The sequence below is a fragment of the Thamnophis sirtalis genome, unplaced genomic scaffold (genome assembly GCF_051295495.1).
Source record: "Thamnophis sirtalis isolate CommonGarterSnake01/CBP01778 unplaced genomic scaffold, rThaSir2_p1.2 scaffold_9, whole genome shotgun sequence".
Taxonomy (NCBI): Eukaryota; Metazoa; Chordata; class Lepidosauria; order Squamata; family Natricidae; genus Thamnophis; species Thamnophis sirtalis.
This window is the reverse complement of record NW_028261389.1, coordinates 61672914-61691618: the sequence shown is the minus strand read 5'-3', so window position 1 is coordinate 61691618 and position 18705 is coordinate 61672914. Positions and strand designations below refer to the sequence as shown.

Sequence of the window (18705 nt, the reverse complement as noted above, 5' to 3'; positions counted from 1 at the left end):
GTCCGTGGAGTCTCACATGCAGTTGCCGACGTCTGGATTTTGCTATACTTTGTCTTGTGTACTTTGCCCGGTTTGCCTGCCTCACTGGACTTCTTGCCTTGGTTGCTGCCTTGCTAACTTTGCTTGCTGGACTACTTGCAGCCAGAGGCTGTCGGGTGTGTGTGTGAGAAAGCTTTGCTCCAGGATTTGCAGTAAATGTGGGGACATTTGGGGGAAAGTTGGAGCAATAAAGAGTAGTTAGAACTGTTCTCTGGCTGTGTTGCTTCCATGCCTCGCCCCGGGTCATCACGCATCCCCTACATTTTATTATATGGGTGACATACATGATTTCATTTGCAGCAGGTGCATTTTTATTTGAGATGAATAATAAATGTGACCTTGGAAAGAAATTAATACAGTTGTGGTTGCAAAGTTTCTAGAGCAGCCATGGGTAACTTTTTTTTCTGGCCATGGCTTATATTTCACATTTATGTGTTTGTGTGGGAATTGTGGTAATAGTGATGGTTAGAACTACAAAGTGGATTGTTCAGAGGTGCTTTGTGATGAGCTCTTTCTTTTAGATCTCTGATATTCACACTTTGTGTATGTGTGTGCTTGTGTGGGGTATGGATGTAACAGTCCACTTTATGTTGAGAATTGCACCCTCATTGGGATCCTAAATGAGATATTTGTAACTTAACTAAAGGCAGCTGATGGCGCATATTTTGGATTATAACTTCCTTAGGGACAAGGAGCTGCCTAGTTTTGTTTGGAAATTCTGAAAAGTGCCAAGCATATTAATGTATTTTGTTATATACACTGATATTTTTAGGTGTTGGTTTTAGTACATTTTGGAATATTTATGTAGGTCAAATTCTAATACTAATTGACTAATTACACTTCCACAATTTACATGTACACTGGGACATAAATATTCTGAGCTTTGATATTTTTTACAAGGCGTTACGCCTCCCCTTCTCTCAAGCACAAATATATGCACAGAAATAAAAGCTTTCTGCAAAACTGCATGACATTTTCAAGTCTATGAAAATTTATGTGCATGATTTAAAATATATAGTTTAAAAATTCAGAAACTGATGAGGAAAGAAATGAAAATGCATGCAGGAGTAGCACATTAAGATCTAGCAGATTTGTCCATCTCTGTACACATCATTACTATATAGCATGAGTAACATTATTGACTTGGCCTTTCTGCATCAAAGGACTTGCTACAAGTATTCTGAGTAGCACTGTGAGTGCACAGTTCTATTCCCTGTATAAGTTGTTGCAGCTAATATAGACCTTTGAAGTTTACAATCACAATATAAGCAAGATGAAAGGGTGAAAAGCCTGCTTTGATTGCTGCATGTCTTTGTTGAGTGTACTTAACAGCACCTCATGGAAAAAAAATTCTATCCTGTAAAGGCATATGACAATTTACAGAGAGGACTAGTGCTGTTGTTGTTAGTTGCGAAGTTGTGTCTGACCCATCGTGAGCCCATGGACAATGTTCCTTCAGGCCTTCCTGTCCTCTACCGTCCTTCGGAGTCCATTTAAGCTCACGCCTACTGCTTCGGTGACTCCATCCAGCCACCTCATTCTCTGTTGTCCCCTTCTTCTTTTGCCCTCAATCTTTCCCAACGTTAGGCTCTTCTCCAGTGAGTCCTTCTTCTCATTAGGTGGCCAAAATATTTGAGTTTCATCTTCAGGATCTGATCTGACCATTTTCCATCTGCCAGCCAATGTCGGCTGGCGACTCCCCGGGGGAGAGCCTTCTCTGTTGCAGCTCCAGCCCTTTGGAACGACCTCCCCGTGGAGATCCGGACCCTTACTACCCTCTCGGCCTTCCGCAAAGCCACTAAGTCCTGGCTGCTCCAGCAGGCCGGGGGGCTGTTGAAATACCCAGCCCCACGATGACTATGAAAGTTGTGTATTTTAAAGTGTTGTTTTGTCTATTTATCCCCTTCCCTTGTTTATTGTAAGCCACCCGAAGTCCTTCGGGAGTGGGCGGCATACAAGACCAATAAACTAAACTAAACTAAACTAAACTAAACTAAACTAAACTAAACTAAACTAAACTAAACTAAACTAAACTAAACTAAACTAAACTAAACTAAACTAAACTAAACTAAACTAAACTGACCTTCTAAAGAGCAGTCAGGACTGATTGCTGTCCAAGGGACTAATACTGTATTAAGGGACAAGAGAGGACTAATACTGTAGGTAAAAATGATGGTAATTTTCCTCCTGAAGAGTCCATGTCCAAAGCTGATTTGATTCCAATGAAAAAATAATTGTTGTTTTTAAAAAAGTAAGTAATAAATACTTAGGAATAAAAAGGTAGGGTTAGGGTTAGGGTTATGCAGATTTAGTTCACACTATCATATTTCCCATAACTACTTTTGGTTTAAAAAGTTGGATTATGTAAAACTACACCAGGAATAAAATTGACTTGTTCCAACTGTTCTGATTGTGGTAAAAGGAAATGAATCTGCCTGAAAACATGGTGATTAGGCACCATCAAAGGTAATGCAAACAACAAGGGCATGGATCACCTGAAAGAAACTATAAAAGATAGAACAATGTGTTGAAAACTGATCCATAGAATTGCTGAGAATTGGACATGATTGAACCGATAGCTGCTGCTGCTGCTGCTGCTGCTGCTCCTCCTCCTCCTCCTCCTCCTCCTCCTCCTCCTCCTCCTCCCCTTCCTCCTCCTCCACCACCACCACTACCTCCTCCTCCTTCACCATCACTACCACCACCACCTCCACCTCCAAAAGAGTATGAAACTTTTTTCAAATTGTGCGCTGTTTTTCCCTAGTGCATTTTGAATGGGTATAATCCATTGGCTTTTTTCTGTTTCATTTCCTACTACATTTCTGTTTGGAGATGAATTCATGACATATAAATTGTATACATAATAAATAGATTTTATTTTTAAAAAAAAGAATGGCAATTGCAATTTGCTCCCATCTGCTCTTATTTTCATAACCCACACTCTGTCTTTTGGGATTGCATGGCCTCAAATATTTTGAAATAAAGGTAATAATATTTTTGCCTATACCTTGACCACATTTACAATGAAGTCTTTTTCTTTGTATGAATTACATTTTGGATGTTAAAATCGAGCTTTATATTGGGAATATGGAAAGCCATGAAACAAGGTACATTTTAAAAGAAATTAAATTAGCAGATTCCTTCTTTTATCTAGTAATATTATTGTCCATGCTCAGAAAAGAATGTTTCCTAAGCTATCTGTTACAATCCATTCAGCCCAAGCTGAAATAATAGTCATTATCTCTTCTGTAACCTGTCCTGCACCAAGGCTGTAAACAGAATGGAGAATAGGAAATAAACAAGAAATAATAATTTAAACCCAAAGTAGTTACTGCTAGTAGTAATAATGCAACATTTCACAATAATTATGTCAATATTTAAACTGGCAGTGAGGAATCTTCAAGCAATGTAGTTTTTTTCCTAATTTTAATATTTGTTAACAATTAGAAACTCAATCTGCAAAGTTTTAGCAAATTTTATAGTGTTGAATAGCTACTATCAATTGAACGTTAAAGGATTAGAAATACAGTGCTAATTTCTTTTGTACTATTTTAATAGCTTTATGATTTCAACTTCCAAACAGAAATTGAAATATTAAAAGCTTGGAGTATTTGGTACTGTGCTAATTCTTTTAAAAGTCATATGATAAGGAAATAATTATGAGGTACCACACTTTGTATCATAGATAGTCATACAGTTTAGGAAATATTGATAACTGAAATAACTCTGTGTTTTGATATACATACCTATCTACCTACTTACCTATCTATTTTTCATGAAGGAGATTATGGATATAACCATCTATGTACATAGTTGAATTATGTTCAACTATGTGATGAGGAAATGCAAGAAATATAATACTTCGTTAAATTTTAAAGACTTTTTTCACAGGATAATTCTTCATTTATAGAAGAGTATATAACCTGAATCAAAATATAACCTGAACTTGATAGGTAGTCAGTATAGCTGATCACTTTTCCAAGCACTGAGACTTTAGAATACCATTGTTGCTTAAACTTCATGAAACCCTAATAATTATAAGTTATAATACTTTTTTTTAAAAAAAAACTTTGTTTTGTGAAAAAGTCTTTCTGCCTCGGGTCTCCAGTGCTTTGACTTTCCCTTACAACGGTGAAAAAAAAGTGTCCAACTCACTCTGGAAATTATTAAACATGTTTGAAATCATGAAAGATTAAGTCTTTAAGAACTTGTAAGGTGATACTGCACATCAAAGGAAGGGAAAAAAATTGCCAGGAAACATTCCTAACAAGATCTATTGTAAATTATTACAAGTTTCTGACAAGAGGAAAATAGTGTATCAAAATGCTGCTATAGGCCTATGGTACCATAAATCTTCAAATAGATTTTTGTCGCCTTGATCTAAACCGGTTTGTACTTGACTGAAATATAGTTGATGGAATTTCATTGCTATTAAATGGGATGAAAAAGCTGCAGGAACAGACAAAGTTGGCTCACCATTAAGCAAGAAACAGCGACTTCAGCAAACAGATTTTGGTGTCACAAAAAGGCAACAGATTGTTTGATACTTAATTTGTTATTGTTGTATTTTCCTTTGGGGTGCTTTTTCTGAGGATGTTAGTCTTCTATGCCAAAATAACTATCCTCTTCCAGCTCAGGGTGCAAAATATCCTGGCCTGTAAAGAAGAAAAAAAGAATTAAATTCTGGTTGGCAACTTTTGAGAGTTGTCCTGCTTGTATCCTATAATGTAGTTCTGCACAGTATTACTAAAGGCATTTCAATTTTTACAAATGAATAATTAATAAGATAATAATAGAAAACATTTACTATCAGTATATACTTTAGCGCAGCAGTAAAATCCACTATGCACATGCATAGTATTGAATTAAGTGAATATTTTGTGTATATGTTAATTATTGGATTGATAGACTACAGCACCTGTTCTGTTTAGAAAGTGTTATATTCCATAAATTTTAAAAAATGCTTACAAACATGTGAGATGGGGAGCTTTTTAAGCCTACTATTTAAATCCTTGACATTTAGATAATGAGATCTGCAAATTGTATCTGTTTGTCTGTCAAAATATATCCTTCATGAATTTTGATAAAAATCTTATTGTCTTTTAATAGCTTTTTCTGGAACATGTATTTGACCAAATTTCTTGGCTTGTATGTTACAGCTCTTTATTTGTAATTCAGATTTTCATAGATATCTTAAGCATGAAAGATAAGTAGAATGATCTGTTAGTCAACTCTTCCACTATTGGAATAATTGGGAATTAATAAAACATTGTATTTTAATTACCACTTGTTGAAAAGAACAAAGCTTGATGGTCTTTAAGAAATAATAATACTGATAATTAGTGTGTGTTTACCCATGTAAAATATTCTTGTTGCCTTGTCCAATCTGAAAAGCCATTTCTTATGATTCCCTAGAGTGATGATGTTCCAATTTGTTAGTATTGAAGTGCATATTTTCTAACTTTTGTATATGCAAATTTATTGCCTGCTAATTAGTTATTGCTCCAGCAGTTTGTGTTGCTAGTAGTTGTGCTTACATTTGATTCATTAACTGTATAAACAAGGAATATATTTTGAATAAAGCCTACAAATTCTGACAAGATCATCATATAACCCACATAAAGAAAAAGGCAGGAAGGCAGGAAGGGAGGGAGGAGGGAGGAAGAGAGGGAGGGAGGGAGGGAGGGAGAAAGATGGGAGGAAAGGAAGAATAGGGGAAAGGAAAGGAGAAACAGATAAAGTGAAATCAAGATTACACAAATTCTTTTTTCAAACTGAAATTATTTCCTGCTGAATAAATTTGTAATTTGTGATTGCTTCTTAATGTCATCAGCTAAACTCTGCTGAGAAGGTTTATTGGGAAATACCCAATAAATAGCCAATGTAGTGAATGACTACATTGATTAGGAATATTTTTAAGTAGAAATCCAGGAAATGTTTAATGTTCTAATATAGGGTATAAAACCTGATCACATCATAGGCATATTGGGGCATATTGGGACGTATACAATGTATTGGGATGTTTTTTGGCTTTGCGAAGCCTGGGTGGACATGGCCTGCGTGAGCCTTGGCATGGTCTGGGCGAGCCGTATCTGGCCCCTGGGTTCCCAGTTTGACAGGCCTACTGTAATATTTATATTATTTTAATTGTTTTTATTTTGTAAATTTTGTTCACTGCAGAGTCAGTTGATGAGATTGTCCACTGCACAAATAAATAAATATGAGCCAATTTGTTAACCACAGTTAACTTAAATGTATAAAAACATAAAAACAGTTGCAGCTACTGATAGAAAATAATACAATTACAGTAGAACCTCTGGTCATGACCATAATTTGTTCTATAACTCTGGTCGGAACCCGATTTGTTCGTGGTCAGAAGCATTCATGATGAGAGGTTCTACTTTACTTACTTTCTCCTGGGCAACTGACTCAAGAGAAAAATTCTCTTTCAGTAAGTTAAATAATCATGCTTTTGCCACTGTTTTGTGGTGAATGAACAAAATGAATAAAAAATGAGCTATTTAAAATGAACAAAATTTGAAACAAGATTTAACTGTGATATTAATAGATCAGTTTAATAGAGTGTCGTGGTGAACTAGAGGGGAAGATTCCTGTCTCCCACTTGGAAGGTTGAGAGTTCAATCCTAGGCATTGACAGGTTTTTTTTTCCTCAGGGTACCAAGAGAAAATATCTGGTACAAACTCCATGTTGGCATCCCTCAGCTTCACTCACTCCAAATAAAGGGATTTAAGGGTCGTAAAAAGAAAAAAAATTAAGAGATTAGTTTACTATTTATGACTTGGCCTTGATACTATAGTCTGCTTTCCTGTCACATTTGTTCTTTTATATACAATAATCTGTCATAACTGGGAAATAATTTCTTATCTAAAGCTGTTGCTTTATAAACAGCACTTTTTCATAGAATCATGGCTTCTATGATTCATAGAAACATAGAATTATAGCACTGTAAAGAGCTTTTTAAGTACTGAGCCCCATTCTTTGCTCCTTGCAGGAATCCAATTCCTCACGTTTAACAGTTGTCTGTCCAGCCTCTGCTTGAGCATACGTTAAAAAGAAGAGCCCAAAACTGTTCCAAAGTCTTTTATTAGAAGGATCCTCTTTCTTTTTTTGCATCATTATTATCTTTACAAGTCAACCTTTCAGTTTTTGAAATATGTTTCTCATACTGATTCTTTGCAGATACCTCAAATCAGCTATGCATCTACAGCTCCAGAACTGAGTGATAACACCAGGTATGATTTTTTCTCTCGCGTGGTCCCACCAGACTCCTATCAAGCCCAAGCTATGGTTGACATTGTGACAGCGCTTGGATGGAACTATGTGTCAACACTGGCATCGGAAGGGAACTATGGGGAAAGCGGTGTAGAAGCTTTCACTCAAATCTCTAGGGAAATTGGTAAGTAAATCTGATTTAAAAATTATATTATGGGTGTGAATTTTAAGTCCTGGGCATGGCCTGCATGATTCATATAAAACAAATGATATATTTCATGAGAACAAAGTGACATACTTGATGTGACAGCCCTCTCTACTCCTTCCCTCCAGAAACAAATGCTTCTTTTTAATCGCTGCTTCTTAGAATGGTCAATGTAGAATGGAATCTTTGTAAGAAAAAGAAAAAGGAAAGTTGGCAGCTTAGGAACATAAACATTGAATTGTGGACGCATGGAGTTCTGTTAAGTAGATGGAGATCCTACTAATATATTGCATAAATGACCTCACTAAGGTCATTTCCACCTAGAATTTGAAATTCAGTGCTTAAATAAAGTTATCACTCAGAGAAAACTCTGTCAACTTGTTCCCCCACTTTTAAAACCTTTCTGACAATCTGCCTGTTGATACTTCTGTATTGACGAACTGGTTGGAAATCCACTTTGGAATAATGTGAAAGTTTTCTTTGAGGCAATTAGACAAAGTATCATTGTATGTAAGAAATTTTTGGTTTGAAGCACTGGTGTTGGTCATTTTTATGACAGCCCCTAAAGATCATTTTTTTCTTCTCATTTGACTGACTCTTGATATACCCTAATTATTATTTTTAGGATAAAATATTTTTGATAAGTCAAAGGTTCTAAACATGTTTCGTGCTGTTTTGGATCTCATCTCATCTATTTTAATTAGAATAGTTACTTTTCGTATTAAAATGACCCTGGATTTTAAAGAGCTGTAGATTTTTAGTAATTATAAAAAGATAAAAAGAGGTAACTATGGCCACGGTTTAAAGTGTGCATCAGTGAATTTTTATCTGATAAATAATTCTTAGATTACATATATAAAAGAGAAGTTCATGTGTGATAATTCTACTGTTGATATGACTTGGAGGAAAAAAATGGATATTTCCTTCTTTCCAAATAATAAGCCTGCCTCAAAATAATTTTTTTTAAAGATGTTTCGTGAGATAGGCTAGCCTGAAAGAAGACCGCTGAATTATGGACTACCTTTACAGGCTGAACTGAAATTTGATTCATGATATCTTATTCCACACTGGTGTTTAGAAGATATTTATTCTAAATGTGTATTAAAACAATTTCATATAAAACAAGTAGTGTGAAAAGTTATTGTAGGTTCTGTTCTGACAAATTTTGGATAAGATATTTTTACCTTCGGATTTAGGAATACTGAAATGATGTTATGTTAAAATTAGTTACGTTAAATGCATAGAAGCAGAAATATGTGCCTAAAGCTACAGCACATGTTTAGCATGGACTGTATCTAAGTTGCAAAGACCTGATTTCTTCTGTTCAGTGCACTCTTCAAAGCGATTTTACCTGTTAGGTTGATTTCATCTCTTGGGTTGGGTATGCTGTGTAAAAATAATTGGAGTGCAAATGATGGGTGGATGACTCAAGCAAATAATGACTTGAAAGACTAAACTTCTGGTCCCAATGACCAACCCAGACTGAATATGCAAATAATGACTTTTCTAAACAGAACAGAAGTTGTGAGTTCCCTGGAAGACTGGATCACTCATAAGCTTTGTCAGAACTCATTATAAACCAAGTTATTTCTATTACTCTTTATATGTATACATGAGCAAAATGTTCCTTCTTAGCAGTAGGAAACTTAACATATGCAAATACTTACTAGGATAACTCTAGGAAGCCATGCTCTTTAAACGTTATATACATATTTTATATGTTTTATACAATCTTATAAAACATTTTATAATGTTATAATTTTGGAATTGGGGAAAATACAAATGTGTTTTTTTTAAAATTAAAAATGATTTGTGTTAATTTTTTAAAAAATAACTTGCAAAAAAAGTAAATTTTGTGTTTTGGATTATGATCATTTGGCCTTTTAAAGATTCAATTGTTGCTTCTTCTTGTCCTTCTTTAAATGATTTAAAAAGGAAATGAAGATTGTCAGCTGAAGTGCAGCATAATGAAAAGGTCAATGTGGGGTTTCAACAACATGTCACATTGTTATATTAGACATAAGCAGAGAGCACATATAAAGCAACAATGCACATAAATATTAATATTATGTAGGGGATTTATTATTGCAATAAAAAAATTCTTGATTTGAAAAGACAGACATGCAAATTATTTCTTGAAATCCTCTTTTCAGATATTCTTGATTTAAGGGCTTTTTTTTGCAAGATGAATTAGGCCTATATGTTCATTCTATGGCAATAGAATAAATCATGGAAAGGTTTAATAATGTAGCTGAGAAGAACATAATTAATCTGATCATCTTTGATCTGAACAGCTTATAATAGTTATATAACATAAATAGCAATAGCACTTAGATTTATATACTGCTTCATAGTGCTTTACAGCTCTCTCTAAGCAGTTTACAGTCAGCATATTGTTCCCAACAATCTGGCTCCTCATTTTACCCACCTGGGAAAGATGGAAGGCCGAGTCAACCTTGAGCCTGGTTGGATTTGAACTGCCAACCTGCTGATAGCCGGTGATCAGCAAAAGTAGCCTACAGTACTGCACTCTAACCACTGCACCACAGTGGCTCATAAATGCATAAATAAAATGCAACACAATTCTTACCAGACTATATAAATTACATATCAGATGTACACAATAATGCTTGCTTATGCATGAGGAATTTCCTGTGATAATAATAATATCTAAATGGATCTTAAATAACTAATTCCCTCCCTCAGTTAACTGGTCCCAACAGTCTATAAACAGTGGGCAGAACCAGCAGCAATATTCTGAGCATCATTGGTGGCAGGATCAAGCTTATTTAGTACCAGGTAATGCAGATAAGTAAAAATGTAGGGCAGAGCTTGCTTTACTTCTTGCAAATATTACACAGGGCAGGTCTGTGTTATCAGTGGGACAGTTAGGTGTATGGTAGAATATTTTGCTTGCCCCCAAGAAGCAGATTCTTCTGAGTGTGATGAAGTTGTTTATTCTCAGATTTCTCCAACCGAGCCGAGCAAGATCGTTTCAGCACCCAAGGCAAACTAAGAGCCACATCTTATTTCTCCTGACATGATTAACAAGGAAGTGTTGATTTGCTCATTGCAGTTTGGAAAGACCGGCAGCATTTTTATCAAGCTTTAACAGAATTGTCAAGCTTATTGCTTTTTCAATATCTCTTTACCCAGCAGTTTATCAAATATCAGTTGGTAAAGCCGGAACTTCCTTCTCCATAATTTTTTACATATGCAGACACATGCATTCAAACACACACAGACACAGACACACACACACAGAGACACACACACACACCTTTTGAGCACCATGTGTCTGAACAAATGTCAACAAGAATCTGATGGCAACCAGGAAACATTCTTGACATCTGGCGGTAGAGAATGATTAAACAACGTCTCTCTAGGGTTTTTGCTTGGTTCAGTTATTGTGACATTTTTATTACAAAATCCAGTTCATCCCCTAATGGAATATGGAATGCTGTATAGAGCCAGGTTTATTCCTGTTAGTGGCCACTGAAGCATCAGGATAACTCCAGATGGGAAGTCATTGCCTCTTCTGACAGGCAGTTAATGGCAGCAAGTGAAGACAAAAAAGAAGACTCCAGCTCATGATTAAGGGAAAACACTTAGCAGTTTTTGAATTCTCCCTTGCCTCCTGTTCCTAATACTGAGAACATCTGTCAAGACAAAGGTCTTATTAGAAAAGACTGCAAGTAAAATGATTTGAGAAAGGAAGTGGGTTTTGTTGGTGTTTTGGAAGATGTGTTGCCGAAATGCTTAATTGAGTTAGTCTAGAGACAATATCTGCCTGCATTTCCCTTCCTCGTGTTAGGCCTTTTAGAAGAACTTTACAACAAAACCCCAAATTGTGAGATTTTTTCCCACTCCTTCAGTAGTTTGTAACATTGCCTTGATTTGGGTAAACATCATGCTGCCAATAAAACTTTCAGAATATTGCAGCACAGAAGTGTACACTAGCTAATTTCCAGGTAATAGGATGTGTTTTCTTCTAGATATAAGGAAGAACAAAGAAAAGTTATTTGCTTGGGAAATGTGAATATGCAGCCAAAATAGATTATCTACAAAGCACTAACTTCATGTACACAACTTCTTGTGCATAATATGATCTGCCTGAGACTGTGCCAATGAGGGGGTGGGGTGTGGGGATCAGCAGACTATTCTTTTGAAAACAGGCTTATCCATTAAAACAATAGATTTCATTTTGAAAATCATTTCTTTTAAAAATATAACCTACTCAGAGTCCAAGAACAGCTAAAAAAAAACTCCATACAAATATTTCATATTGTGGAATACGTAGTTTCAAAATCAGCTGAGAATATGAGGTCTGTTAGATTTCATCTGTGAATGTGAATCAGATTTATTTCCTTTTACCTTCACTCATTTTGGCACATGGATGCCTTTCTATTAAGTATGCTAGTTATATATAGTTAACAATGTAGCAAAAATAATAAGCATACATATATTTTACTTCATGTCGAATGAATTCAGTGGGTATGTTTCATCTATAAGCTGTTGAGACAAGGAAATGTAGATGACTGCAGTGGGAGATACAGATGCCTTTCAAATGACACCATACATGTACACATCATCACTCAAATAAAACAAGCTTTGTACTTTGGTGGTCAGATATTAAGGTATAAATTACCCCATGTTTCTTTTTCTCAATGAAGTCATAGCACACTTACCATTTTGCTATCATTTTGTAACAAATAGATACAAATAAGGGAACTTATTTTTTTGTTCAGAGAATAACAATTGCGGCTACTTCTGTGAGAGAATGTTATATGGTCCTGCGTGTATTGCTAAATTTTCCTTGCCAAATGCCAGAAGGAAAGTGTTTCAGTAAAAATATTTAAAGGAGGCTTTCCAAATGACAGCATTTGTACACATTGTCATGAAAGACAAAACGCTTTATTTCATTTGTATCCTATTACAGTTAATTTGTCTTCATTGTTCACTGTTGTATTTAATTTGTAATGGACAAACTATTTCTTTAATTCTGTGGTAGGCAGTGGCTTGGTATTTCTCATAATGAAAAAAGATGGGAATAATGCCTATTTGGTATAATTCCTATAATTTCCTATCATCTGATGGCAATGCTAGATGGAGGTACTGGAGCTATAGTCACAAATTTCTAAGGAGCCAGTCTAAAGATGGAAGCTTTATGATAATACTTTACAGTTGACACATGAAATTCTCAACATCTTTTTCATGGAAACAGGGTAATATATTATGATTTCTTATGGAAACTAAACTTGAGGTTCTATACTCAATCGTCCATGATATATTTCAGTGCTAAGGAACACTGTGGGCTGTTTTATGATGAGGCTGGGCATCTGAAGCTAATGAACAAAGTTACATCCTTAGAATCCAATTTGTCTCTTTTACATATAGGATCTAGAAGGTTCTTGGTGCCACATTAAAAAAAAATCTGAATGGCACTGGAAAATCTGTTCTTGTAGGTTTCATCTTGATGTCTCTTGATAATTAGAACATTTGGCATTTCAGTTCCATTGGTTGTGATTTTATTTTGATTTATTGCTACTCTATGCACTGGACTATCAAAAAGATGAGAGAGTCAAACTATTTTCCAAAGCACCAGTAGGCAAGACAACAACAACAAAAAAAATGAATGGAAACTAATAAAAAAGATAAATAAACTAAAAGTAAAGAGAAATTTTCTGACGGTGAGAACAAATAACCAGTGGAATAGCTTTCCTTCAGAAGTTGTGAGTGTCCCATCACTGGAAGCTTTTAAGAAGAGATTGGACAGCCATTTATCCAGAATGATATAGGGCCTTCTGCTCAAGCAGGGCGTTGGCTTAGAAAACCACCAAGGTCTCTTCAAACTCTGTTATTCTATGTCGGTCTATGGTTCATCAGCCAAATGTTTAGAATGGATTTGGCATTTTTGCCCACTCACTGAGCCGTTCTCAAGGACTGAGATAGGAAGATGTTGTTTATTGCTATTAAAAGTATTATCTCAAGATGGAACCCAGAGGTGGGTTCCTACCAGTTCGAACTGGTTCGGCTGAGTAGGTAGTAACTCAGTCTGCCACGCCCCCAAACTGGTTCTCTCGGCTGCACCATAGATGCCACCATTTTGTTTTTTGTTTCTGTGCATGCACAGAAGCATTTTTTCAGTACTGCGCATGCATGCATAATGTGCATCAAGCATGCACGTGCACAGTGCATCCCTGAGTAAACCAGCAGTAGCAGCAGCTGGAACCCACCCCTCATTGGAACCTGTTCTGAGTAAAGTTGCCTTTTCCAGTTGACTGATGGTGATTTTGTTAATGCTGGAGGTGTTCAAGAGGTGGCCTTGAACTAGTATTATTGGTACTGTCTTTGCTTTCTGTTGTCATAGCCACTCTACTTCTATACACAGGTCTTTGTATTTTGTGATTTTTCTCCAGTTTTTTTCCTTCTATTCTGCTATGTGCAGGCACTGCAATGTCCACTATCATCATCATTGTTGTTGTTTATGTTGTATCTGGCCCAGAGTTACACTCTCTCTTTAAATAAATAAAAATACATTTTCAAAGGAGTAATGTTTGATATTGGTACATAAATGTTCATTTATTTTATGTAATTTTAGCACATTTATGCCTACTTTTTAGTTGTATTAATTAAAGTTTTATGTATTTTTATTGTTGTGTTCTATAGCTTAAGGGCCACAATAAAGATTTTGATATAATATGATTTGAAGCATGGTTAAAAATCAATGTTTGAAAGACTGGTGGAAGATACATTGCTAGAGTTAGATACATATGTATCACAACCTTACATTGCATTTCACCTTGAAATAACTTTCCAATTCAGAAGCTGAATAATTTCCCCCATAATTCTTTTTAACATTGTGACAGAGTCCCCCCCTTTAAATTACTCTGAGTTCAATAAAGTACCTTTTATGCGAGTCTTTGAGATAAATACAGAATCTAGGAAACTGCAAATAGAATTTTTAACCTTCATTTATAATAAATTCATTAAGGCAGAGTCTGTTTTTATTTCATTTATTTTTATACTTTTATTTATTTTTTAAAATGCTTATTTAGCTACCCAGCATATAAAATATAACCTGAGGTGGTTCTTGTGATCATATACAAGACTCAACAAAAGTAAAAACATTACACCTGGTCAAGGTTCCATAATATTCCTATCCCGTATGTGCTGGGCACAACTTCAATTCCAATCCATTATCTAGGAGAAGTGCTAGGTCTTTGTGGCCTTATAGAAGGCTAAGAAGGTAGAGATTTCCATATTGTGGGGAAAAAGTTATTCCATAGAGCAACCATAGCCAAGGAGAAAGTTCCATCAGATTACTTCATTTAATAGAGAGGACCTAAAATACGCCCACTCTACCTGATCTGATATTGTGCTTGCAGATATTGTCAAGGGAAGGGAGTCCACAAAAAATCTGTCCCTTCATGTATCTGGAAGAAACCAGGAATTAATAAAGCTCACAGTTGGTGGTGTAAAGAATAAGGAAGATAACCTTGGTTGGAGATCCTAAAGTTCTGTTGTCAAGATAACAAGGAGTAATTTTTTTTTATAATGTCCAGATAATGTTTGGATATAGCTCTGATACACTTCTCTCTAGTTCACAACATAATCTCACTTGCAAGATTCCGTTATAGCCAATTGCAATTAAAAAGAATAGTTTTAGCTTTGCAGTGATGTTAAGTTCTTGAATTGATCTGCAGGCTGACAAATTTTGGGCTGATCTGAACTGTATTTACGTTGTAATTCTGGGAGCCTTCTTCTTGGTTTTCTTTCAATTGAAGTGAAGTTGTCAGCTATAAGATAAGATGCCAAACTGATTATGTCTCAGTTTGCCTTCCTTTGTTTGTCCAGCCTCTGTACAGGTGTGGTGGAAATGAAGAAATTGCCTGTCCTATTTTCCTAATGGATTTATACTGTTGAAAATTCAATAGAAAACATGCTTCTTTTCTAAAAAAAAAAAGAAAAAAAAGAACTAAGTTGGTATCTCCCTTGCCATTAAATTTCTCCTGGAAAGGAGTGGAACCAGTCATGGCTGCCATTCTGATAAGCTACGCATTGCAAGCTGACAGCCTGACATCTGTAACCTGGGGCGGGGGGAGGAGAGACCAGTGGGGGTAAGGATGCAGAGAAGTAGCCAGGAAGAATTGAAACCAAGCTATCCCATCCTGTGGGAAGCAGGCTCTCGCTGGCTGGGGAATTCTGGGAGTTGAAGTCCACAGGACTTAAAGTCGCCAAGGTTGAGAAACACTGCACTAGAACAAATGCTGAGCTGGCAAGCACACAAAGGCAGGGACCATTTTGGTGCAGCACTGCAGGCTACTTCAGCTGACTGCTAGCTGCAGTTCAGCAGTTCGGCAATTCAAATCTCACAGGCTTAAGGTTGACTCAGCTTTCCATCCTTCCGAGGTGGGTAAAATGAGGGCCCAGATTGTAGGGGGCAATATGTAAACTGCTTAGAGAGGCTGTAAAAGCACTATGAAGCGGTATATAAGTCTAAGTCAGTGTTTCTCAACCTTGGCAACTTGAAGATGTCTGGACTTCAACTCCCAGAATTCCCCAGCCAGAGAATGCCAAGGTTGAGAAACACTGGTCTAAGTGCTATTGCTATTTCCCAAATAATTTGTTAAAACCTAAGTGGACTTTGACTCATAACCAGGGGGTTGGCCAGGAAGAAGGGAAAGTTAACTGTATATTTTGCGTGTGAAAATCTCTGATCCACTTTTGCCTCTTCTGTAACAACTTTGGCTAATCATGGGCCAGGAATCTTTCTTTTCTAATTGACCAAGATGGGAGGTTGACAGAACCAGACTATCTAATATATCTTATTATGTTACCTTTCACTGTTTTCCAGGCCAAAGGCACTTTATACTCAAAGAAGCTTGAAGGTCATAAACAAAATCAATACTGGAGAAGGATGTAGAAACTGCTATGGGAGTCCATAGTAGATTCAAGGGTTGATTCTGCTAAAATTCATGGCTGATTTTTTTAAAAAAATCCTGATGGCCTTGGCTCACAGTCACAAAAGAACTGTTTCATAATGCTTTCCTCAGAAATACTATTTAATCCTCTGTGAGTGCAAACTTTTTAAAAAAATCTGTTTTCTTAACCTTAATAAAGCTGTTGAATACTCCTCTTTTCATTCATCTGATGTCAGCCTTTCAATGAAGTTGAAGACCTACTAGATAAACAAGATCTTGAAATCAACTCCCCAGAAAGGCTAAAATTACTTTTTTATTGAGATTAGCTGTAATGACAAAATCTGAAAGTCTGATTGTGTTCTACTCCTTTCTCTTCTTTGCCTGGACACTGGACTTCATATTAAAATAATTCATAAGGATACTTTGCTGCTCAGTGTAATTGGATTTTTCATTGCATCATTGTGTCAATGTTGAAGACTGAGATTTTTTGAATTCACTTAAGGGAATGAGCATACTTACTAGCTGTTAATTTAGGAATAAAGCTTTGACAGACTTGGTTTATGAGATCACGAACCAAAAATTAATGGTATTAACTGGAATATCTGATTTGTCATATGAGTCAGAAAAAAGTGAGGATTTACATTAGTGACTGCAATATTTCTGTAGTTTTTCTCAGTTACATTTATAGATTTACATGTGCCATATATCCTAATTTATACATATAAGGTAACATGTCTTATCAAAAGCTTACATCTCCTATGTCTTCTTTTAATGAGGATGTTATCCTCATATAACATGTTATCATGTGATGTAATGGCCACAGTGGTTGGATAAATGATAACAATATATAATGTGTCCCAATATTTTTTCTCCAGCTCTCACTTGTTTAAACATCTATCTGCTGTGTGTGAGGGTAGTGAACTCGGTAGGCAATCTCTCCTGTGCCTGACTCATTTTTTATTTCCCTCCCCTCACAAAGTAGAAAGATTGGAGAGAAAGGGATTATAAGAGAGTAAGTAGGCACACAGGGAATATATTGGGCTGATTCTGTAGTGTGCTTTAGCCTTCCAGTCCCACACATGTCTGGAGCTCCCAGTGCTATTGCTTTCGGTATGCATTCCCCATTATGTGTCTATTTATTTTCTTGTAGCAATAGCAATAGCAGTTAGACTTATATACCACTTCATAGGGCTTTCAGCCCTCTTTAAGCAGTTTACAAAGTCAGCATATCGCCCCCACAGTCTGGGTCCTCATTTCACCCACCTCAGAAGGATGGAAGGCTGAGTCAACCTTGAGCCGGTGAGATTAGAACTGCTGAACTGCAGATAACCTCAGTGAAGTGGCCTACAGTACTGCACCCTAACCACTGCGCCACCTTGGCTCTTGTAATTCATAGCTCTGCCTTATCAGGGAAGATAAAACAGTATCAGTGTCAGATCTGCCATCACATTGCTTCAGCCCTGCTTTTCTGCCATAAAAAGGAGGGGAGGGATAATGGGGCAATATAGGGAAGTGGGATGACAGGAACCAGAATTGCCAACTAGAGATCAAAGACAATAGTTGAGAGATCCAAGGCCACAGGCATGGAAAGGGAATGCAAAGTGGCACCAAACCTTAGAACTGTTACCAAAATACCTAGTTTGAATATCATTGGACATTAACAAGATGGGGAAGAGCCTGGAAGAAAGAAAAATTGCAGGGTTTACATGGGAATACTCAGATAAAATGCAGGCACTGGTTGTAAAGTTATTTTTTTAGCATCTTGCTAACTTTGAATGACTGCTGAACAAGGCAGTCATTAAGTGAGCTCTACTTGTATTATGCTAAGGCAAAATCAAAGAAACCTGTGGTGCTATATATGGATTTAGCAATAGACACCTAAGAAAAATTATCTAACTACAATATATTCCTATAATAAAGTCTCTATCAACCACCTTTGGCCACACCAACCATAATGCACATGTTAATACAGATTTATTGCCAGGATGAATAGACTAGTGATGTTCAATATGGTCATAAACTGTTACTTAATACCCTAAAAAAGCCACAAGCCATCCATCCATCAGTAATGTTACTGGTTAACCACATTTTCATGCTGCTCAAACTGTTGCTGATACTAAATATACTAAATATATTTTTGTGTTGCTTCAACTACATACATTTCAAAAATATATTAAATATCCTTCAAGATACAGCTTCTGAATTTGATTTATTTCTTTAACTATAATTTACGTTCATCACAGTTTTAAATAGAGATGATCTACATGGTCTACAATATTTGTTTAAATATTATGAATGAGCAC

General features: G+C 36.1%; 1 protein-coding gene across 3 annotated transcripts in view; it reads left to right on the top strand.

Moving 5' to 3' along the window:
- The window catches only part of GRM8 (glutamate metabotropic receptor 8), a 523312-nt gene that overhangs the window by 112865 nt on the left and 391742 nt on the right, over positions 1-18705 (top strand). For all 3 annotated transcript variants that reach the window (XM_087723690.1, XM_087723687.1, XM_087723689.1), the window contains exon 3: positions 7241-7457. In XM_087723690.1, the coding sequence (XP_087579816.1) occupies positions 7241-7457 (217 nt within the window). The remainder of the gene's footprint in view (positions 1-7240; positions 7458-18705) is intronic.